The sequence below is a fragment of the Macaca thibetana genome, chromosome X (genome assembly GCF_024542745.1).
Source record: "Macaca thibetana thibetana isolate TM-01 chromosome X, ASM2454274v1, whole genome shotgun sequence".
Lineage (NCBI taxonomy): Eukaryota > Metazoa > Chordata > Mammalia > Primates > Cercopithecidae > Macaca > Macaca thibetana.
Genome location: NC_065598.1, coordinates 35,966,569 through 35,991,836, shown reverse-complemented (window position 1 = coordinate 35,991,836; position 25,268 = coordinate 35,966,569). Strand labels below are relative to the sequence as shown.

The following is a 25,268-nucleotide window of genomic DNA, read 5'->3' as shown; positions in this document are numbered from 1 at the left end:
AAAGACTGAGACTGTTATGAAGACTTGTTTTATTCTTTTCATTTTGAATCTACCTCAAGGCCTAAATTCATCAGTGCATAAGACAGTAATTACCTTTATATCTTGTCAGTAGATTTTATGTCTTGTCAGTAGTTTTAAAAAGAGTTGACTTTCCTAATAGATTTGATTAAACTTTCCACATACTAGGTTTTTTATTTGAATATTTTTTCCAAGTTCACGTTGGGTGGATCAAAACATAATTAGATGCAATTAGTTACTAAATGCTAAATTTAATCTCCAAAAATTTGTTTCTTAAAAAAATTCTAGCTTAATCCCTAAAAATAAGTTGCTCATTTATTGCAGAGTAGATATTTCACGTGTACAAAAGTTCTTACCTACTGTATTATCAAATTTACATGGGGAAGGTGATAACATTTATGATTATTTTGTATTTTAATACATATATTTCCATGATGAAACATATGCACATTTCTTGAATTAATGACCCAATTTTACTGTCACTTTCTAAATGTTAAGTAATTTTATTACAGTCAACATATCCTGATAGGCATGTATTTGCAGATAAAGAGCAAATAAATCTGAATGGTGTGGCTTTAATGCCGAAATTATTCTTCCATACCTGCATCCTCACATCATAAAATGTCACAACAGAAATGACCCATGTTAATGTCAACACTACTGGGAGCTGTGCCAAAAAGAATTCTACAATAATAACACAACGATTGCAAGTACCATAGAGTTTAACAATGCTGTCACAATGTTGTTTGATTTCCATAATATACATACAATCAGGATTGACTTAATTATGTAAGCCTCCTTCTTTTGTTCACAGTTAATATTTATTATATTTTAAGAGTAAAACTAATTTTCTGAAAAAAATGCATTCAGGTTTCGGACTTATTGAATTAGAGCACTTACCTTATTGAATCAATTATTGAGGACCAAAAGTAGGAAGTGGTAAAATTAAAAGCTATGTGCTTTCTATTATACTCATTAAAATTTAAATGAAGTTTCCATTCTATCTAATAAATGTGAGGATATAATTGATAAATACTGGCTTTCTGACATTTTTATGTCAACCAGACATTTATTACTCATAAAATGAATTTTTAAAATAAATATTCCATTTTGGTGATAGTGATATCATAAGAATCAGTTTCAGTATGTCACTAGTGGTTACTATATTGGAATAGTTTAAGGAAATATCTAAGCATGTGAAAAAGCCTTAGACCGTAATTCATTTCATTTAACAACAATAACAATAACAATCTACTATATGTCATATGATTCACATTATGTTATTTCTAATTCTTTTTTTATTTAAATTTTAAGTTCAGTAGCACGTATGCAGGTTTGTTATATCGGTAAACTTGTATCATGGGGGTTTGTTGTACAGATTATTCTGCCACTCCAATATTAAGCCTAGCATCCGTTAGTTATTTTCCTGATGTAATTCTTCTAACAACCAAGTTAGTTTTGGAATTATCACCCTTAATTTTACATATTGAACTTAGAGCTAAAACAGGTGAAGTAACTTGTGCAAGGTCAAAGGCGTACAGAAGAGTTGGAATATAAGCCTATATCTGCATGATTCAAAAGCCATGTTCCTTCAACCCAGTTCAGTGCACCCTTCCAGTATTACTTACTGGATTGTTTCTTTGAAATATTTTCATTCTTAGATGCAATTCCATTAAATAAGATACCATAATGGTTATGCATAAGTGAGAAGGATATAACATTTTTAATTTTCATTTTCTTTTTTTTTTATTTTTTGAGATGGAGTTTCACTCTTGTTGCCCAGGCTGGAGTATAGTGGTGTGATCTTGGCTCACTGCAACCTCCGCCTTCTGGGTTCAAGTGATTCTCCTGCCTCAGCCTCTCGAGTAGTTGGGATTACAGGTGCCCACCACAGGGCTCAGATAATTTTTTGTATTTTTAGTACAGACGGGGTTTCACCATGTTGGCCAGGCTGGTCTCAACTTCCTGACCTCAGGTGATCCACTCGCCTCGGCCTCCCAAAGTGCTGGGATTACATGTGTGAGCCACCACACCCAGCCCAGGATATAAAATTTTTAAGGATAAAAGTGAAAATCAAAAGTGGAACTAAATTTACGTACAAGGGGATATGAGTTGCTTTTTCTACGTGTATTTATTTTGGTGAATTAACTATTTATTTAAAAACTCAATGGAATTTAAAAATAAGAATTATAATAGTTTTTTATTCTTGTGATGGTCTACTTTTTAGTTACAATGTAGGGCAGAAGATGTTGATATTCTGCTTCTGTTTTAGTTTTATACTATACAAATTATAAATTTTTTTAAAAACTATTATTTTCAATGAAAATTAATTACATCATAAAAATGATAACAATTATAAACAAGTGAAATTGTATCAAAAGATGTTAGATATGATATTGGTAAGCTCAAGCTGCCATAAGAAAATACCACAGGATAAGTGGCTTAAACAAGACATTTGTTCTTTCACCATTCTGGATGCTGTAAGTTCAAGATCAAGGTGCCAAAAAATTGGTTTTAGGTGAGGCCTCTTTTTCTGGCTTGTAGATGACCATCTGCCCACTGTGTACTCACATAACATTTTCTCTATGCTGAGAGAGAGAGAGAGAGAGAGAGAGAGAGAGAGAGAGAGAGAGATCTGGCATCTCTTCCTCTTCTTTAAAGGACATCCATCTTATTGGATTAGGGCCCTACATTTAACCTTAATAACATCCTTAAAGGCCTTATCTCCAAATAAAATGACATTGGGGGTTAGGATTTCAACATATGAATTTGGGATAGAGCACAATTCAGTCCATACCAGACACAAATGACAAGAAATATATTACTGCAAATATATCCACACAAAATTTATTATAAAATATAACATCCAATTACATAATATTTCTCCATAATATAATACATATGGTATTGCTATGGTCTAAATTATACCCCTCCACAAAGTTCATATGTTGAAACTCTAAATTTCAGTACCTCAGAATGTGACTGTATTTGGAGTTAGGGTCTTTAAAAAGATAACTAATGTAAAATGATGTAATTAGAGTGGTACCAAATCCAGTTTGGCTTGTGTCTTTACAAGAAGATGAAATTTGAATACACAGAAAGACACCAGGGACATGGGTACACAGAGGAAAAACTATGTGAGGACACAGCAAGAAGAGGTTATCTGCCAGCAAACAGAAGCCCCAGAAGAAACCAACCCTGACAATACCTTGATCTTGGACTTCTAGCCTCCAGAACTCTGAGAAAAAAAATTTACGTTGTTTGCTCCAACTTGACCCTCTCATTTGTTACACTCTCCTTCCTGGAATGCAATTTTTTCACCCTTTCTTTTACCACTTTTTATATTTCACAGCATTTTCTTCATTCTTATATAAATGTCCTGCGAAGCAATTTCCACGTCTTATTCCTTATACCACACAAATTCAAAAGGTAAATCTTTGTGAAAAAAAATGTTAAAAAAATAAATATTTAATGAACACTGGCCTCATTCCAAGCTCCCAGTGATCCTGGGTGTTAGAAATTCCAGATGAATGAGATGCAGTTTCTGCCCTTAAGATGCTCACAGATTGTGGGATTCACTGACTCAGGGATAAGTCAGTGGAGTTGAAAGTGATTTACAAAATTCCACATAGCTGTGTTATTTCCTTAACTGATACAACCGTTCTCATTCTCCCACCTAGATTGAGTGGAGAAGGATACAGAGAAAATGCAAAATTGCATCTCCATGTATCTTTAGGTCTTCTACCCAAAGAATCTCTTTACAGAAATTCTGTTATTTGTGATTAACAGTCAAAATTTCACCCCTGCCTATCCATGCCAGATGGCACCTGAGAAAAGGTAGACTCCTTGTCAAATAAATACCGTTTTAACTGCAGGTTTTTTTACTTTCATGATTACCTTCTAAAGCCGTGCATCTAATATTTATATTTTTCATTTGATATTTTATATAGAAGGCTTCCTCAAATTGTGTAAGAACTCTCAGAACTAGGATAATCTATGCTGGATTTGGGCTTACATGAGATAGGGAGAGGGACTCCTATATTTGTACATGAAGGTTGGTGACTGCATTTCTGGATACTTGTCCTTTTTTTGCTGTGCCTCCTCTCCACCTGAAATGTCTGTGTCATGTGGGCATATGCTGCTGATGTCTGAGACAGGGATCTTCTGTCTCTGCCCTTAGGCCCGTCAAGGACCCAAGACATCTCCTATAACTGACTCAGCCACTCCCTAGTCCTCATATATTTGTCATTCCTATTGCGGCATCAGGACCAGCCAACTGACACTCTTCTGTGTCTCCAGTCGGGTCCCTCTAACATCCCAACACAGAAACCGCCATGACAAGCTGCCTGGATCTTGATTCAGTCACCTTAAGTGATTTAGAAACCTCTAGCTACCTTATAATCCACAAGGAACCAAGCCAATTTTGCCTTATTACCATGATATTGAGAACCTGAGAAATGAAAGAAAATATTTTGTTAAGTAACATGTCAACGTTTTAATACATAGTATCACTAGGGACTCAAAAATCCTGATTTGGAAACAAAAAACTGAATGTCAAATCTTTAATTTGTATTCCTGCTATAAGAGTATTCTTCTTGCCCTCCATCTCTATTCCCGCTAGGACAGATGAACATCTCTGAGCAACTATGGAGCAGATTCCGTAAACAAAGAAGCAAAAGAGAAAATCACAATAATATATCTAAAAATATATTAACCATATTACATAATTACAAGTAATAAATGCCATTTTAATTGTATAGGAGCATGGAAGAGGGAGTAATAACATGTTCAACTCAGTGCTAAATAAATTACTGCCTATGGATGTGGGATGTTTCAGTGTACAAGGATGTTGCAAGTGCAGGCTAAAGAAACAATGTAAATTCACCAGTATTCTTCTCAGAATGTAAATGTACATTGTTTTTCCATTTCTTGGTGACTTTCCATTTAATTTTTGCAGAGGAACACAGATACTATGATGACAATTATTTTTCCTATATTTTACATCAACCATTTAAAATTCCTTTCGCCTGCCGACTACTTTAATATTAAAAGACTTTACATATGCAGACTAAAAGTCTACAGTACCCATACATTGAGATGATACTAATCATAGTCTAAGAAATAAAGCTTGTTGGTTTCATCCCTTTTTAGCTAAATGGATTTATATATTTGCTGTAGACCAGGATTTTCAAAATGAGGTAATGTATCAGAAATATCAGCATCACCTTGAAACTTGTTATAAATGAAAATTAACTTTGAAAAACTCAGTGGGTAAGGGTCAGTAAACTGTTGTTTTAACAGGCCCTGTCAGTGATTTTGATGCATGATAAAGTATAAGAATGATTGCCTTAGATTAAAAATCCAATATATCATAAAATGCTTATTGGCTATTAAGAATTACATATTTTTCAAAATGTGTGAGATATATATACTTTACCATACATATATATATGTGTGTGTGTGTATATTTATATACATATATATTTGGTTAAGAAGAAAAATAATATCAAATTCTATCTATCTGCTCATTTATCTAACTATCCAAGCCAGAGTTACAGGCTTATACGAGCACATCCAGGCACTTACCTGAGAAAGTCCAGAAGTGAAGAATGTTGCAAATGAAGTTGAATTACCCTTTTTTCATGGTTATCTACGGGTAAAGATTGACTTGAATTAATTCCAGGTGGCATTTTTCCACTCAAATGGAGCAGCACATCATAAATAGTCTTATTAAATTTGGAAAAGTCATTCTGTTTGGAAAACTTTTGAGGTGGCGAGGTTGATGAGTAGAGTCGCATTTTATATACATCCCTATGAGAAAAAGACTTTAAATTAAAAACAGTCTCAAAATGTTATACTATGGGGAAAAAAATGTTCAATTCAATAACTAAATAAAACTCTATTAAAATCAACTAAGTAAGAAAGTCCATAATACACTTCACCAGGCTACCATTTGTTGGTCAAAAAAAGATTTGTTAAATATTATCAGAGATTTCCAGTATCTCATTTAAACACACATAATTATCTAATGCTGTAACTGTCAAATCTGAAGTATTAGATTATGAATAGATTGGATCTTGAGAAATAGAATACAGATTGAATTTAAACCCATCACCTACTAGCTGAGTGAGTGTGGCAAGCTACCTAAACTCACAGAGCTCAATTTTGCACGATATAAATTGGAGATAATAAGGTCTATAATAGTTTCCAAGACAGATTTCAAATGTTTATCACACATGTATATACAAAAATAATGTACACACATTTTCTCAGTATTTGTATTTTAATGCTTAGAAGGGCACATCCTGCACATCGGCTTAATAAGCGGGGATTTTCATTTTAAAGATAAAGCCCACAGATAATATATATTCTTCTGTTCTTTAAATAAGATACTGCAATCTCTAATTCCTAGTAATATTGCACAAGGTTGTGATGCATACTGACTTTTAATGAAGTTAAAAATTACCACTATTCTTGCTGTCTATAATTTATTCAATATCTCACACCACATTGTCTAATTGTTAGCGATGAGAGTAACAGATGTATCACTTGCTTAGATTGACAAATAAAAAGTATCCACAAATAATGGAAAAAAAAAAAAAGTATCCGAGGCCGTTTTGAATGGCAGTTACCCACTTTGGTAGATAGGAAGTTCATACAGAAGAAAATACATTCCACTGGGCAAGAAATAGACTACCACTGCTCAAAACATGGCTCTTCCACTTATTGCATGACATTATAAAAGTTACTTGACTTTTCTGTTCCTTAGTTTCCTCATAAGTAATGGATATGATAGAGCTAGTGTATACTGAAGTCACCAGCAAAGAAACAAATATTTTATGGAGAAAATTAACACCACTATTGGTCAAGATTAATGCAAATGAAAAGGAACAATAAGCAATAAAAATAGACACTCAGGTATCCCAGGTATTATAGTATTATAGTTGTAAGACACAGGGTTTTTTGTTTTGTTTTGTTTTGTTTTTGATACAGCAGTTTTATTGTGCTGGGGGATCCCTCTGCCTCTGGTCAGTTTGGACTCTTCAAAGCCCAAAGGCTGGATTGGCCAAGTCACCCAAACAGCAGAGATGGCAGCCGGCCCCTCCACCCAGGAGTTCCGTCCAAGGTAGGTGCAACATTGCTACCATTTGCTGGCTAGAATTCCAAGCCAGTGGGTCCTTTCCTGTCAGGTGTTGTAGAAGGGGGGTCTGCAGACTGTCGCTACTTCACACCCTGGATTCAGCTCCTCTCCTTGGGATATGTATGGGTGTCTAACCTCCCACTTTGCCAGAGTTTCAGTTACTTTTGCTGGGAGGACTGGAAAGCCAGAGTATCTAAAGCGTCTAGGTCTCCACACATGCTTGAGTGGCTGCTATGCTGAGACCCCACAGAGCTCAGTGAACACACAGGTTTTAAACTAACCATATGTACTATGTTCAAAATTGGCAACTTTGTCATGGAACAATAAACTATATAAAATGTGACTAATGGAGCATTCACAAATAAAAATCTGAATAAATAAAATTAAGAAAGCAATGGATGAGCTTAATAGTAGATTAAATCAAATAAAAACAAAATTACTGCAATGAAATATAGGTCATAGAATAGCATTCATACTGCAACATTTGAGAAAATAAAAATTATCATACCTGCAAGACTAAAGATGCAAAAGAAAGAACAATGATGTTGATAAACATATAGGCAAATATGAAGTGATTAATAACAATAAACACAAATAATACTATTAAACATTATTAAATTATTGTTTAATAACTCCATATTTGCCTATATGTAGTTTAACTATATTCCTTTTGCTCTTACATATATATTAATATCTTAAAGGATTTTGTTGATTTTTCAATTGTGAGAATCCCCTACTTTGGAGATTGAAGATATTCAAAAGGCTCACCCATCACTATCACCAGCAAACATGCAGTAAAATGATTAACAAATAAAACTCTTTTAAAAATAAGAATTGTAGAATATCTCATTATTGTTATACCAGTGTGCAAAAGGAAGAATTCAAACACAACTAGAATGAATTATTATACCCATTTTCATTTTAATACTTAGCTTGAATCTGAAGTCAAGTTTCTATGACTTTGTTGGACACTGTTGACAGTATGAATGGGCAGGATGCCCAGAAATGGAGGTAACACTTCATTTTAATACTATTTAATACTATTAAATTTATCAGTGAGCTTGCCAGCAGCTCAAAGCTGCAAAGAGAACAGCATGCTATGCTATGTATATGTGTATATATACATACATATATAAATATATGTGATATATACATACATATATAAGTGCATATACACACATACATGTGTATACATACATATATGTACACATACATGTATAGATACTTGTATACACGTATGTATACATATATGTATACTATATATGTATGTATGCACATATATATGTGTGTGTGTGTGTGTGTGTGTGTGTGTGTGTGTCAAATGTTCCTGAATCAAGCTGGGTAAACATCCTGCAAAGAAAGGTGAAATATTTTTAATAAAACATAATTTGGAAATGTGCTTTCTTGAAAATGATGAGTTTTAAACTGACTCTCTACTGCCAAATACAAGAGTTGGTGAATATGATTAATGAAATTAGAAATACATAACAATATTAATATAATCCTAAGTAAATTTTTTAATAATAGCTAAGATTTACTGAAGACTTACTAGGTCCTAAAGTCTGCTCTGACATGCATTAAATATATTATCTCATAAATGTTACAGAGACTGTATTGGTTAGGTATACCATTATCTCCTTTTTTACAGATGAGAAAATGGAGGCATAGAGGAAATATTTTCCTCATTTCAGATCCTCTTGTTATGAAAGATAAGACATTCTACTGGATGCATTTGATTTTCTATAAGAGTCTACGTATTATACTAAATGAGAGGGTCTGGGATGGAATAGTTAGCTTTGGAACAAGCTTTCCTTAAACTTCCCCTTAAGCTTCCTGACTGGTATTCTAGGATGTGTTATTTGTAGGTGGCAACTGCAGGAAGCTTCATGCTAGAGTGGAATCCTGGAATAGCACCTATATGTACTGCAATTACTTCTCTCAGAATAAGTGGGACTTCCAGTACAGTTCAAATGACTCTATGATTAGTTGCTTAGAGATCTTCCCAGTGGTGTTTACAGAAAATGTTATTCCCACAATTCACCCAGCTTGAAAAGAATAGACTGTAATATTTACTATATTTTCTGTGATTATCTCTGAAACATAAACTGTGTTTTCTTGTCTATTTCAAGGGCTACTTCTATCTTCTGCTGATTTGGGGAAGAGCTAAAAAGAAATAATACCTAAGGGCTTCTAGGAACTGAAAAAAGACTGGTGCCCAAAGTCATTAATTATAAAGGAAGTGCAAATTAAAATCCCAATGAGATATTATCTCACGGCTGTTAGATTGACTTATAAAAAATATGAACAATAACAAGTGTTGGAGAAGATGTGGAGAAAAGGCAATGCTTGCACACTTCTGGTAGGAAGGTAAATTAGTACAGCTGTATAGAAAACATTATGGAGGTTCCTCAAAAAATTAAAAATAAAACTAGGTGGCCGGGCGCAGTGGCTCATGCCTGTAATCCCAGCACTTTGGGAGGCTGAGGCGGGCGGATCACGAGGTCAGGAGATCGAGACCATCCTGGCAAACACGGTGAAACCTCATCTCTACTGAAAATACAAACAAAATTAGCCGGGCGTGGTGGCGGGCGCCTGTAGTCCCAGCTTCTAGGGAGGCTGACGCAGGAGAATGGCATTAACCCGGGAGGTGGCGGAGCTTGCAGTGAGCGGAGATCGTGCCACTGCACTCCAGCCAGGGCGACAGAACGAGACTCCATCTCAAAAAAAAATAAATAAACAAATAAATAAAACTAGGGTTTTCTAAGCATAAAATCATATCATCAGTGAAGACAGAAAGTAAGACTTCTTTCCTTATTTGGATGCCTTTGGTTTCTTTCTCCTGTCTGCTTGCTCTGAAAAGGACTTCCCATACTATTTTGAATAGGAGTGGTCAGAGTGGGCATCCATGTTTTGTTCTAGTACTCAAGGGAAATGGTTCCAGCTTATGCCCATTCAGTATGATGTTGGCTGTCATAGATGGCTCTTGTTATTTTGAGGTATGTTCCTTTGCTGGTGACTCTGTTGAGATTTTTTATCATGAAGGGATGTTGGATATCATTGAAGGCTTTTATCACATCTATTGAGATGATTACACAGTTTTTGTTTTTAATTCCTTATGTGCGGTGAATCACATTGATTAATTAGTGTGTGTTGAATCAAACTTGCATCCCAGGGATGAAGCCTACTTGATCATGGTGAATTAGCATTTTGATGTGCTACTGGATTCAGTTTTCTAATATTTTATTGAGGATTTTTACATCTATGTTCATCAGGAATGTTGCCCTATGGTTTTCTTTGTTCATTGTGTCTGCCAGGTTTTGGTATCACAGTGATGCTGGCTTCCAAGAGTATGTTAGGGAGGAGTCCTTCCTCCTTGATTATTTGGAATAGAATCAGTATAATTGTTAACAGCTCTTCTTTGTATATCTGGTAGAATTTGGCTGTAAATTCTTTTGGTCCATGGCTTTTGTTAGTAGGTTTTTTATTACTGATTTAATTTTAGAAATCAATATTGATCTGTTCAGGGATTCAATTTCTTCCTGATTCAATCTTGAGAGGTTGTGTGCTTTCAGGAATTTATCCACATTCTCTAAATTTTCTAGTTCGTGTGCACAGAAGTGTGAATAAACATCTCTTAGGATCCTTTGTATTTCTGTGGGATCAGTTGTAATGCTACATTTAGTGATTTTGATTGTGCTTATTTGTATATTCTCTCTTTATTAGTCTAGCTAGTAGTCTATCAATCTTGTTTATCTTTTCAAAAAAACAAGTTTTGGTTTTGTTGATTCTTTGCATATATTTTTGAGTTTCAAATTCATTCAGTTCTGCTCTTATTTTAGTAATATATTTTATTCTGCTAGCTTTTGGGCTAGTTTTCCTAGTTTTTCTTTTTTTTAAATTATACTTTAAGTTATACGGTGCATGTGCACAACGTTCAGGTTTACTACATATGTATACATGTGCTGTGTTGGTTTGCTGCACCCATTAACTCATCATTTACATTAGGTATTTCTCCTGATGCTATCACTCCCCCATACCTCCACCCCACAACAGGCCACAGTGTGTGATGTTGCCCATCCTGTGTCCAAGTGTTCTCATTGTTCAATTCCCACCTATGAGTGAGAACATGCAGTGTTTGGTTTTCTGTCCTTGTGATAGTTTGCTCAGAATGATGGTTTCTAGTTTCATTCATGTCGCTACAAAGGACATGAACTCATCCTTTTTTTATGGCTGCATAATATTCCATGGTATGTATGTGCCACATTTTCTTAATCCAGTCTATCACTGATGGACATTTGGGTTGGTTCCAGTTCTTTGCTATTGTGAATAGTGCTGAAGTAAACATACGTGTGCATGTGTCTTTATAGTAGCATGATTTATAATTCTTTGGGTATATACCCAGGAATGGGATCGCTGGGTCAAATGGTATTTCTAGTTCTAGATCCTTGAGGAATCGCCACACTGTCTTCCACAATGGTGGAACTAGTTTACAGTCCCACCAACAGTGTACAAGTGTTCCTATTTCTCCACATCCTCTCCAGCACCTGCTGTTTCTTGACTTTTTAATGATCGCCATTCTAACTGGTGTAAGATGGTATCTCATTGTGGTTTTGATTTGCATTTCTCTGATGACCAGTGATGATGATCATTTTTTCATGTGTCTGTTGGCTCTATAAAAGTCTTCTTTCGAAAGGTGTCTGTTCACATACTTTGCCCACTTTTTGATGGGGTTGTTTGATTTTTTCTTGTAAATTTGTTTAAGTTCTTTGTAGATTCTGGATATTAGTCCTTTGTCAGAGAGGTAGATTGCAAAAATTTTCTCCCATTCTGTAGGTTGCCTGTTCACTCTGATGGTAGTTTCTTTTGCTGTGCAGAAGCTCTTTAGTTTAATTAGATCCCATTTGTTTATTTTGGCTTCTGTTGCCATTGCTTTTGGTGTTTTAGTCATGAAGTCCTTGCCCATGCCTATGTCCTGAATGGTATTGCCTAGGTTTTCTTCTAGGGTTTCTATGGTTTTAGGTCTAACATTTAAGTCTTTAATCCATCTTGAATTAATTTTTGTATAAGGTGTAAGGAAGGGATCCAGTTTCAGCTTTCTACATATGGCTAGTCAGCTTTCCCAGCACCATTGTTGCTTTGATGATTTGACAGAAGAAGTAGGCTTCAGAAAGTCAGTAATAACAAACTTCTCCAAGCTAAAAGAGGAAGTTTGAACCCATCGCAAGGAAGCTAAAAACCTTGAACAAAAGATTAGTCAAATTGCTAACTAGAATCAACAGCGTAGAGAAGACCTTAAAAAGCCAGATGGAGCTAAAAACCATGGCACGAGAACTATGTGATGCATGCACAAGCTTCAGTAGCCGACTCGATTAAGTGGAAGAAACGGTATCAGTGACTGAAGATCAAATGAATGAAATGAAGCAAGAAGAGAAGTTTAGAGAAAAAAGAGTAAAAAGAAATGAACAAAGCCTCCAAGAAATATGAGACTATGTGAAAAGATCAAATCTACATCTGATTGGTGTACCTGAAAGTGGCAGGGAGAATGGAACCAACCTGGAAAACACTCTTCAGGATATTATCCAGGAGAACTTCCCCAACCTAGCAAGGCAGACTAACATTCAAATTCAGAAAATACAGAGAACACCACAAAGATACTACTCGAGAAGAGCAACCCCAAGACACATAATTGTCAGATTCACCAAGGTTGAAATGAAGGAAAAAATGCTAAGGGCAGCCAGAGAGAAAGGTCAGGTTACCCACAAAGGGAAGTCCATCAGACTAACAGCAGACCTCTTGGAAGAAACCCTACAAGCCAGAAGAGACTGGGGGCCAATATTCAATATTCTTAAAGAAAAGAATTTTCAACCCAGAATTTCATATCCAGCCAAACTAAGCTTTAGAAATGAAGGAGAAATAAAATCCTTTACAGACAAGCAAATCCTGAGAGATTTTGTCACCACCAGGCCTGCCTTACAAGAGCTCATGAAGGAAGCACTAAACATGGAAAGGAACAACTGGCACCAGCCACTGCAAAAACATGCCAAATTGTAAAGACTATCAACGCTAGGAAGAAACTGCATCAACTAACAGCCAAAATAACCAGGTAACATCATAATGACAGAATCAAATTCACACATAACAATATTAACCTTAAATGTAAATGGGCTAAATGCCCCAATTAAAAGACACAGACTGGCAAATTGGATAAAGAGTCAAGATCCATCAGTGTGCTGTATTCAGGAGACCCATCTCATGTGCAGAGGCACACATAGGCTCAAAATAAAGGGATGGAGGAAGACCTACCAAGCAAATGGAAAGCAAAAAAAAAAAGCAGGGGTTGCACTCCTAGTCTCTGATAAAACAGACTTTAAACCAAGAAATATGAGAAGAGACAAAGAAGGTCGTTACATAATGGTAAAGGGATCAATTCGATAAGAAGAGCTAACTATCCTAAATATATATGTACCCAATATAGGAGCACCCAGATTCATAAAGCAAATCCTTAGAGACCTAAAAAGAGACTTAGACACCCACATAATAACAATGGGAGACTTTAACACCCCACTGTCAATATTAGACAGATCAACGAGACAGAAGGTTAACAAGGATATCCAGGAATTGAACTTGGCTCTGCACCAAGCAGACCTAATAGACATCTACAGAACTCTCCACCTCAAATAAACAGAATATACATTCTTCTCAGCACCACATCGCACTTATTCCAAAATTGACCACATAGTTGGAAGTAAAGCACTCCTCAGCAAATGTAGTTTTTCTAGTGCCTCAATGTATGAAGTTTAATTTGAGATTTTTTTTGTTTTTGAGACCAAGTCTTGCCCTGTCATTCAGGCTGGAGTGCAGTGGCATGACCTCAGCTCACTGCAACCTCCGCCTTATGGGTTCAATAAATTCTCCTGCCTCAGCCTCCCTAGTAGCTGAAACTACAGGAGTGTGCCACCATGCTTGACTAATTGTTTTGTATTTTTGTAGAAACGGGGTTTCACCATGTTGGCCAGACTTGTGTTGAACTCCTGACCTCTGGCAACATGCCCACCTCAGCCTCCCAAAGTGCTGGAATTCCAGGCATGAGCCATCACACCCAGCAATTTGGAATCTTTCTAACTTTTTGAGTTAGGTGTTTAGCATTATAAACTTTCCTCTTAACAATGTTTTTGCTGCATCCCAGAGATTTCCTGTAACTAATAAATGACTTCAGTAAAGTTTCAAGATACAAAATCAATGTATGAAAATTGGTAGCATTTCTATTCACCAATAATGTTCATACTGAGAGCCAAATCAAGAAGGCAGTCTTATTTACAACAGCCACAGAGAAATAAAATACCTAAGAATACATCTGACCAAGAGGTGAAAGATCTATACAAGGAGATCTATAAAACATTGCTGAAAGAAATCATAGATGACACAAACAAATGGAAAAACATTTTATGTTCATTGGTTGGAAGAATCAATATCGTTAAAATGGACTTACTGCCCAAAGCAATCTATAGATTCAATGTTATTTCTACCAAATTACCAATGCTATTTTTCAAAGAATTATTAAAAAAAAACTTTTCTAAAATTCGTATGTGAGCAAAAATAAATCCAAATGACTTAATGAATCCTGAGAAAAAAAAAAAAAAAAAAAAAAAGGTGGAGGCGTTGTATTACCTGACTTCAAACTGTACTATAAGGCTACAGGAACCAAAATTGGATGGTACTGGTACAAAAACAGACACAAAGACCAACAGAACAGAACAAGAATCCAGAAATAAAGCTGTATGACTATAGCCATCTAATCTTCAACACAGTCAACAAAAATAAGCAATAGAGAAAGATTCCGTATTCAATAAATGATACTATGATACTTGGCTAGTCATTTGCAGATGATTAAAAGTAGACCACTAACTTTCACCATATACAAAAATTAACTCAAGATGGATTAAACATTTAAATATAAAGTCCCAATCTATAAGAATTCTAGAGGAAAACCTAGGAATCACCATTCTGGACATTGGCCTTGGGAAAGAATTTACGTCTAAGTCCTCAAAATCAATTGCAACAAAAAGAAAAAAGTGACTAGTGGGACCAGTTAAACTAAAGGGCTTCTACACAGCAAAGGAAACTATTAACAGAGTAAACAAACAAGCTATAGAATGGGAGCAAATATTTGCAAACTGTGCATCTGACAAAGGTCTAATATCCATAATCTATAAGGAACTGAAACAGTTCAAAAGCAAAACACAACCCCATTAAAAAGTGGGCAAATAACATAAACAGATGCTTTTGAAAAGGAGATCTATAACTGGCCAACAGACATATGAAAAAGTGCTCAACATTACTAAACATCAGAGAAATGCAAATCAACATCACAGTGAGATACCATTTCACACCAGTCAGAATGACTATTACTAAAAAGGCAAAAACAAGAGATGTTTGTGAGGCTGCAGAGAAAAGTGAATGTTTAAATACTATTGGTGCAGCACACCCACATGGCACAAGTATACATATGTAACAAACCTGCACGTTGTGCACACGTACCCTAGAACTTAAAGTATAATAAAAAAATAAAAATAATAAATAAATACTATTGGTGGGAATGCAAGTAAGATCAGCTACTGTGGAAAGCAGTTTGGAGATTTCTCAAAGAACTGGAAACAGAAATACCATTCAACCCAGCAATCCCATGGTGGGGTACTATCCAACAGAAGATAAATCATTCTACCAAAAAGCCATATGCATTTCTATATTCATCACAGCATTATTCGCAATAGCAAAGACATAGAATCAACCTAGTTCCCCATCAATGGTGGATTGGATAAAGAAAATGTGGTACATATACACCATAGAATACTATGAAACCATAAAAAAGAATGAAATCATGTCATTTGCAGCAACATGGATGCAGCTGGACCATTATCTTAAGTGAATAAACACAGGAACAAAAAAACCAAACACCGCATGCTCTCTCTTGTGGGACCTAAATATTGGCTACTCATGAACAAAAAGATGGTCACAAAAGGCACTCAGGACTAATAGAAGGAGACATGAGGGAATGCAACAAGTGTCAAAAAACTAACTGTTGTGTACTGTGCTCTTTATTTGGGTGATAGGATTATTTGTATTCCAAACTTCAGCATCATACAATATATGCATGTATATTACACATGGACCCCTGAATCTAAAATAAAAGTTGAAATTATTAAAAAATAACAAGAGACCAGGTGCGGTGGCTCATGCCTGTAATCCCAGCACTTTGGGAGGCCCAGGCAAGTGGATCACGAGGTCAAGAGTTCTAGATCAGCCTGGCCAACATAGTGAAACCCTGTCTCTATGAAAAATGCAAAGATTAGCCGGGCATGGTGGCATGCACCTGTAGTCTTAGCTACTTGGGAGACTGAGGCAGAAGAATTGCTTGAGCCTGGGAGGCAGAGGTTGCAGTGAGCTGAGATTGCGCCACTACACTCCAGCCTGGGTGACAGAGAGAGACTCTGTCTCAAAAAATAAAATAAAATAAAATAAAATAAAATAAAATAAAATAAAATAAAAACAAATAAAAATAACAAAATAATAAATATAAATTTAAAATTAAAACATTAAAATAAAGCTACCACATAATCCACCTATCCCAATACTGGGTATCTAAAGTAAATGAAATCAGTATATTGAAAAGATATAATCACTCCCAGGTTTATTACAGCATTATTCACAATAGCCAAGATATGGAATCAACCTAAGTGTCAATCAACAGATGAAAGGATAAAGAAAATGAAACACTCCTCAGCCTTAAAAAGAGTGAAATCCAGTAATTTTTGACAACATGGATGAACCTGAAGGACATTATACTAAGTGAAATAAGCCAGGCATTGAAAGATGAATGTTACATGATCTCACTCATGCATTTTATCTAAAAAAGTTGAATTCATTGAAGCTGAGAGTGAAATGGTGGTTATCAGAGGCTAAAGGTTCAGGGACCCAAGAGATGTTGGTCAAATTATACAAGGTTGCAATTATACAAGAGAAATAAATGATAAATACTTAAGATGACGAATATGTTAATTATCTTGATTTAATTATTCCACACCATACATATATATACCATATTAATGCTGTGTACCCTATAATTATATATGATTGCAATTTGTTCAAAAAATTGATAAAATCCCATAAGTCATCTAATTCATTAACTAGATCCCAAAATATGTTTATGAAGAAGAGTTCTTGTAAAAGACAAAATATAACTTAATAAAATTTTCATAGTCTTATAAAAAAGAAAAGACTAAGAATTAATAAATAAATAGGAAATCCCCTCAAATAATTCCTTTGTCTTCTGCTATTCTGCTTGTATATATCTTAGAAATCAACAGATGAACTGGACCTTATTTTCCTTATTGCTGTGAAGTGGTGTTTCTAAAGAGTGAAATTATCCAAGGTCCACATCAACAAAGAGCATGTCTGACAATCTCTATCTTCAGGTTCAAGAAAGAAGATGCACAAACATTTCAAAAAATGTTTCAATAACAAATGATTTTATGATGAAAACTATAAATTTTCAGGGTAGCTATTGCATTAATTTTCTCACAGCAGGGACAAAGATGAAATATTAGCCAAATCATTCTATGAAGCTAGATTTGTCCTATTAATTTAAAAACCTGAAAAAGGTAACATATAGGAAAACTGTAGCCTTAGTTTTACCTAGGTCCCTCGACTATAGAGCAGAAATTCTATAAATAGCCCATAGTCCACTATAGGTATGAGTACTGTACTCCCCACCATGGTTGCAGCAAGTTAACTCATTGCTGAGAAAGCAGGTGGAAAAGCTGTGAGAGCATATCACACCAACAACATTATAACAAGTAACAGGCCTAAACTCCTGTTTAAATTAACACATAATTAAGTCACTTGATATAACCGAAACAGTTGAACTATTTTAGACATACTGAGTAATAACACAACACATGAAAGAAGGGAAGTAAATGCACTGTAAAAGAGGAAATCATGTCAAAGAAAAGTGAGCCCTCATTGTTCATTAATACCATTACCTGTCTACTTGGCTATAATCTCGATCGAGGGCTAATAGTTGATGTACACAGCAATGTGTAATTTATAAAATTTATAACTTTAAAAGGCTTTCCTACTCATAGGATAACCTTCCTCATATCACAGATGAGGAAGGTGAGGTTCAGAGAATTTCAGTGCTTACCTAAAATTATCAGATATTTAAAAGAAATTAAAGATGACATTATACTAAAAAATTTGTGTTTGCATCATTTTACTCTTCTTGCAATAACAACAATAAATTATGAGATGCTTCATAATATATCAGTCCAGAATAAATTATTTCATATTGTATTTCACTTAATAGAATCGCAATCAATAGATTGTATTTTATGATGCGATACAAAGCAAGGAATTTAGAGAAACACGTGACTCTCACCTTCTTATAGTCTCTGGAATAGAAAAAGAATGGGGTCCTTCAGGCCAGCCAAAGAGACTGAACCAGGTGTGTGCTGCATTTACAACCTTCTCAAAAAAGCAGTGTGCCTTTGTTCCTTCTTCAAGAGAAAGGAATTGTTCACAGTTTTCCTTTTCCATAGATCCATTATCTTCCTTTGATGTTTCAATTTCATCCAAGTGCAAATGTTCAGGCAGTACTTCCACTCCTAAAATTCAAATTAGTTTGTTAAAAAAAAAAGGGGGGGGCTACTTGACCAGGAGTAAAATATTCTGTCAGTTATTGTCATTTGTATGCAGACTAATAGAACCCATTCTACCAATTATTCTATGCTCTCAAAGAAATTCTGAGTCAATTTACTGTATCTTAAAATAAACAATGAAAATACATTTACTTTGAAGTACCTAAGAGAAACGTTTTAACAATAGGTGGATTTCAATAAATAAAAGTTACATTTTCTTCTTGCCATAATGGTAGGTGAAAATATTCCCTGAAGTGGAATCTTCCATTTTTTATTACATTAGCAAAATGTATTGACGATCTTCAGCATTATGTAGTAGAAAAAATTTAATCTCATCTGAATAAATTACACAAACACAATATTGCTTTAGATCCCAAATGACTTTCTATCCAAATCAAGTACTTTAATAAAATAAAGCATTTTCAAGTTAAAGTAATTTTCAAGAATATAAAATGATTTCATCTTTTTTTCCAAAAATATCTGGCTATATAATGGCACAATCACATACTCACTAAAAACCTCATATTATTTAATTTGGTTTGGTCCGTTCAATAAAAAGAAAAAAATGTTCAATATTACCTACATCCAGAGAATAAACATTTGAACAGTTAATTGCAAATAATAGTAGAAAACTCACATATTTATCTGTGCTGACCTCTTTCTAAGACAGGAAACCTTGGCTACAGTTAGTTAAATAATGAAGAGACAAGTCTTTAGTTCCGCAGTTCCCAAACTGTGCACAGAGAGTGCTTGGGATGTCACAGTAAATTTACAGAGGCTCCACAAGTATTAACATTTTTGTTAAATATTACAGCAATATCTATTAGACAGCACGTAAGTTACTAGTCTTACATTTTTGTCCCAATGCATTTAATAAATTGAACTATGTGGTACATTTTGGCATTTGGAAAAGTGAATACTGAAACAGTAAGAGTGCCATGAACCAAGAACATTAAAGAATCTCTACTACTGACCCTTGAAGACAACTCTCCACACAGATGATCCATTTAAAATTAATGATGAATTCCCAATTTTCTTCATTAATTTCTTGTTACTTGTAAAAACCTAACTTTTAAATTAAAAGATATTAAGCAGATCATGTCATGGACTAATTTTGGAAAGTACACTATATATTTGCTACATACCAATAAATAACTTTCCCTTTGCAGGTTCAGCATCATTGAATTTGCTAGTGGTGTGTGTCTTTTTAATGGAAGCAGGACGGGGTGATTTAGCATCCCGGCAGGGAGGCAAAACACCGTCTCCAGTCTTGCTAAGATATTCATCCTTATCTACAAATGACACATTGGATCACAGTAAGCAAAATATGCATTCATGTATTTCCTTATACCATTATTTAACCTGAGTTTATCTATTATCTATTGATGTATCTATCTATGTATCCATCTATCTATGACAAAGTAAAAAAAAAAGTCTAAACACCCACTGTACATCAGATAAGATGTCAAATAGGAAAAAGATAACATAAAAGTTGATACAATTTTCTAAACTAAATGAATTTTTTTGGTAAGGCAATTGTTATGGTACATCGAAGTTATTAGAGAATGAACAATGTTCAACTTTAGCGTAAAGAAGAATATGAAAACATTTTAAATGTTTCTACATCCAAATAAATGAAATTATTACAGATACTGTTCAAAATAAGATATAGGAAAAGAGTCACCAGAAAAAGTAATTTCTTCCCTAGTTAACTCTCTGTAATATCACAGCTTGGTTATAAACTAATATCATTTTTGTACAGATTTCAATCTTGATTTCAGTTACAGTTGCTACACATATATTAGGGTCTGCCACAGTGTAAATTTGAATCCAACCAAAGGCAGTGCTGACCAGGTGTGACCTACGGCCAAGCCTCAAAATACATATGCAATTTACATATATTCAAAGTCTTAATGCAGGACAGGTGGGCCCCAGAGTGGACCTTAGCCTGCAAGGGTTCTTGGCTTTGCCCAGGAAAGAATTCAAGGGCAAGCCAGAGGTAGAAGTAAACAGCTTAATTGAAGAGGCAGTGTTACATCTCCAGCAGTATTACAGTTCCATGACTGCCCCTGAAAAGCAGGGCGACCCCTAGGCAGAGGGTAGCAGCTCAGGGCAGTTTTGCAGTCATATTTATTCCCATTTTTAATTGCATGCAGATTAAGGGGCAGTTTATGCAGAAATTTCTAGGGAAAGGGTAGTAGTCCTTGGGTCATTGTCATGTAAAGGGGCGGTAACTCCCAAATGTTGCCATGGCAATGGTAAGTTGACATGGCACACTGGTAGGCATGTCTGATTGAAAGCTGATTTTGCAGCCAGGTGAGGTGGCTCACGCCTATAATCCCAGCACTTTGGGAGGTCAAGGTGGGGGGATCGCCCGAGGTCAGGAGTTAAGACCAGCCTGGCCAACATGGTGAAACCCCATCTCTAGTAAAAATACAAAAATTAGCCAGGTGTGGTGGCGCATGTCTATAGTCCCAGCTACTCGGAAGGCTGAGGCATGAGAATCTATTGAACCCAGGAGGCGGAGGCTGCAGTGAGCCGAGATTGTGCCACTGCACTCCAGCTCGGGAGACAGAGGGAGACCCTGTTTCCAAAAAAAAAAAAAAAGGAAAAGGAAAAGAAAGCTGATTTTGCCCGCACTCTGTTTTAGCTAGTCCTCTAAATGGTCCACGTCCAAGCCCCTCCCTGGTGTCAAGTCCCAGCTCCTCACTCAGTCTAATTCTGTCAAAAAAGCATAGACTCTGCAGTTGGAAAAATCTGACTTGAAAACTTGGCACCCCTATTCCTACTCACAGTTAAACTGTGAGTATGTTATACAAATTATTTAAAACGTGTATTTATCCATAAAATGAGACCAAAGGTTCTGAGATCATGAGTTTGTTGTGAAGATTACTTTAAAGGCAATAACAAATACAAATGAGCTATTATATACTAAGTTTCTTCCCTCTTTCATAACAGAGTCATTTAGAATTTGCTTGAGACTCTGTAGTCAATAGGTGTGCGTTATTTCCAGAATGCTACACCACTATAGACTTCATAGAAGTGAGCCTTAGAGAACTCGATGATAAGATTATCTGTGGTAGATGCATTAGGCTAAATGTTTTTAACTTACCATTAAATGATAAAAAGTTCCTAGTGGAACGCAAAGCCACATCTATACCCTTTCAACTAAACTCAATAATTCACTTTTTAAAAGAATTTTCAGATGAGCTATACTAAAATAATCATACTGCTTTACTTTTGGACACATTCGATGTATTTTAAGATTTTACCTTTATTGATCACATCATACCCTAGCACACACTACCAAAGTGTGTGGGATCTGAGGCCTCAAATTTCATTAGAATTCCCCAGGATAAGCTGCTCACTCTCTCTACATATTCAGATTTTTAATTCGTAAAGCGAGATATATAAGGGCATCTAACTCAGAACTTCTAGGAGGACTAATTTAAAGGACAAATAGAAGGCACTTAGCAGAACACCATATACCTGGGAAGCATTAAATATATATTAGAAATTATTACTATACATATTACTAAAGATATTTTAGGATATTTAAGAATTATAATTTCTTTCTTTTGAAATATTTCCCCAAATGGATGCATTATTTTAACATATAGACTTTATGCTTAATAATCTAACAAAAATGTTTTATTTATTTATTTATTTTAAAGAGATAACAATATTATTTATTGCCCAGTAATTAATAATTATTTTCTGGAAGTAAATTATAAAGCATACAAAAGTGATAAAGCAATCACAACCACAGTGATAATAGCAAATAATAATGAAGTAATATTAATAACAATAATTTCCATGTATTTGCAGTCTATGGTTCCTCACAAAAGCCCTTTTAAATACATAAAACAGATATTATCAGTATTCTGTTACTGTTCTGTCATGGACATTTTGCTTAATAAAAGATGGTAAATTTGAAAATTTGAGAATAAAAGATAAAATCATATGGCATAATAGTGTGGTTAGAACACAAATGAGAATTGCCATCCAGTTTGTGTGACTCTTCATAACTATTATGCTGTATAATCTGAAATCCTCCCCCCTTGAAGTACAGTAGAATATAAAAATATTATGTCGATATTAGTCAAAAAATCTTTTTTTTTTTTTTTTTAATTGAGAAGGAGTTCCACTCTGTCGCCAGGCTTGAGTGCAGTGGCGTGATCTTGGCTCACTGCAACCTCCGCCTCCTGGGTTCAAGCAATTCTCCTGCCTCAGCCTCCCGAGTAGCTGGGATTACAGGCACGTACCACCATGCCCAGCTAATTTTTGTATTTTTAGTAGAGATGGGGTTTCACCATGTTGGCCAGGATGGTCTCAATCTCTTGACCTCGTGATCTGCCTGCTTCAGCCTCAAAAAGTGCTGGGATTACAAGCGTGAGCCACTGTGCCCGGCCAAAAAAAAAAAAATCTTTAAATTTTGACAATGTGTGTTAAAATTTTGAGATATCTATCTCTTCCTATATAGCTCCACTCTGCCAACTGCATTATTCCATAAATTGCTTTAAAATAATTTTTTGGTGTTCAGAATATGCTATTTCACATGTAACCCATTCTTTTATGAAAATATATAGCTAAAAGATGCCTCCCTGATGGTTTATAATTCAAGTAATCCATTTTACAATACTGAAAAAATACCTTTTATCTGCTAGACACTGTGTGAGGCACTATGGGCACAAGGGTGAAAAAGAGAGAGGTGATTCCTACTCTCACAGACTTTATAGGTAGCAACATTTAGAAAAAGACATTGATAATAGGCAGGTTAAGTCAAAATGTAGTAAGGGTCATGACAGAAGAATTGCACAGAGCTATGAGGATACACCAGAGAAACACATAATTTTTATATGCAGAGGCAGGGATCTTCCATAACTGTGTACAGTGTCGGGGGTAAAATGCTTCAGTCACAAGAAAGAATATCAGTAAAAATCAAGATGCTCAAAGAACTTGCAGAAGTTTAACGTGGCTTGAGTATAAAGGGAAAAATGTCCAGAAATGAAAACTAAGCCACTTGCTAATGTGTGGTCTTGTAGGCTTCATCCACCTAGCAATGACATTCTATGGAAAGATTTTATACCTGGGAATTAAAGAAATGAATTTTCAGTTTGTAAATGGCGTGAGGGTAGGATTGTGAAAGGGGAGACCATTGTAGGAGGAAGGAGAACGGTTTAGAAATTCCTGCAACAATCCTGGAAAGGTTTTATGGCAGCTTGAATATTTGTAGTGGCAGTGGAGAGGGAGAAAAGTGAATGGATTTCATAAATATTTAGGCAACAAAAGGGACAGGAATTGGTGGACTGGAAGTGGAGTGTGAGAGAGAAGACATTGCCAATGATGGCACTCAGGTTTCCAGATTTGGCACCTGTATGGACTACAGGCACAAACACAGAGATGGGGTATATAGAGAACAAAATTTCAGAGAGAGGACTTCAGTTTGGGATATGTTGTTTTGGGGGTGCCTATGGGAATGAATGATATCCAGAAGGCAGTTGGATCTGAATTCCTGAATCTCTGAGAGGAAACAAGGCTAGAGATATAGCCCACGGATTATAGCTGAAGTCATGAAAGGAAGAAGAGAGGGGTCAGAACTCCTACTGACACAAATAATTTAAAAGTACAGATAGAGGAAGAGGAATCTATGAAAGATGCTCAGAAGGAACAGTCGGAAAGGTTAAAGGAGACCAAAAGAAGTATGGTATGTGGAAACCCAGAGAAAGTTTGAAGATGGAGAAAGAGAACAGTCAACAGTCTTAGCTGTGCTCAGTAGTTTAGTAACGGCAGCATAATGGATAAATTCTTCTTCCTCACCCCTGAATTTTTTTTTCCTGTTAAAGGCAGCAGAAGTATTCTAATTGTTTAATTTCCTCTGCTACTTTTCTCCTTCTCCCTGGGAAGTTGAGTGATTTATCTTACTGTCAGATTTGGAAAGAATTAATAAGGAATGCATGGCCTGCAGCTACCCTTTTTGCTCTTTGGGAATGAGCCTGCTGGCCACTGAGAAAATATAGTCTCCTTTCTCCTCTCTGCTGTCCTCCCAGATGCTCATTCAAAGCAGCTAAGAGGAAGACAGAAAGGAAAAGATAAGCAAGGTTACTTAATTCAGAAAGGTACCTGGGTAAAGGGATTCAGACAAAGGAATGGGTTAAGGCAAGAGAGAGTCCTGGCTCCCAGCTTTGTGACCAGTAAAGAGTCACGATACATGCTTGTGACTTGCTTGTCAAAATCCAGTTCCTATCCAAGAAAGTATTTGGAAGTTCAGAGTGGTACTGCTTAATGGCCTCTATTTCTTCTGAATAGTAAGAAAAAAGAGTCATCCCCTGAAATTAAGGTAGCATAAGACTAAATATGTTTCATCAGAGTTGTAAATATTTGAAGAAATCAGTGAAGAATATGAGAAAATTGGT

At 35.5% G+C, this 25,268-nt stretch overlaps 1 protein-coding gene across 1 annotated transcript in view; it reads right to left on the bottom strand.

Annotated features, from left to right (window-relative positions):
• CFAP47 (cilia and flagella associated protein 47) overlaps positions 1 to 25,268 on the bottom strand; it is a 439,964-nt gene that overhangs the window by 281,267 nt on the left and 133,429 nt on the right. The window contains exons 28-30 of the mRNA XM_050776518.1: positions 19,998 to 20,144; positions 18,594 to 18,819; positions 5,605 to 5,829 (exon numbers count right to left, since the gene is read on the bottom strand). Coding sequence (XP_050632475.1) covers positions 5,605 to 5,829; positions 18,594 to 18,819; positions 19,998 to 20,144 — 598 coding nt within the window. The remainder of the gene's footprint in view (positions 1 to 5,604; positions 5,830 to 18,593; positions 18,820 to 19,997; positions 20,145 to 25,268) is intronic.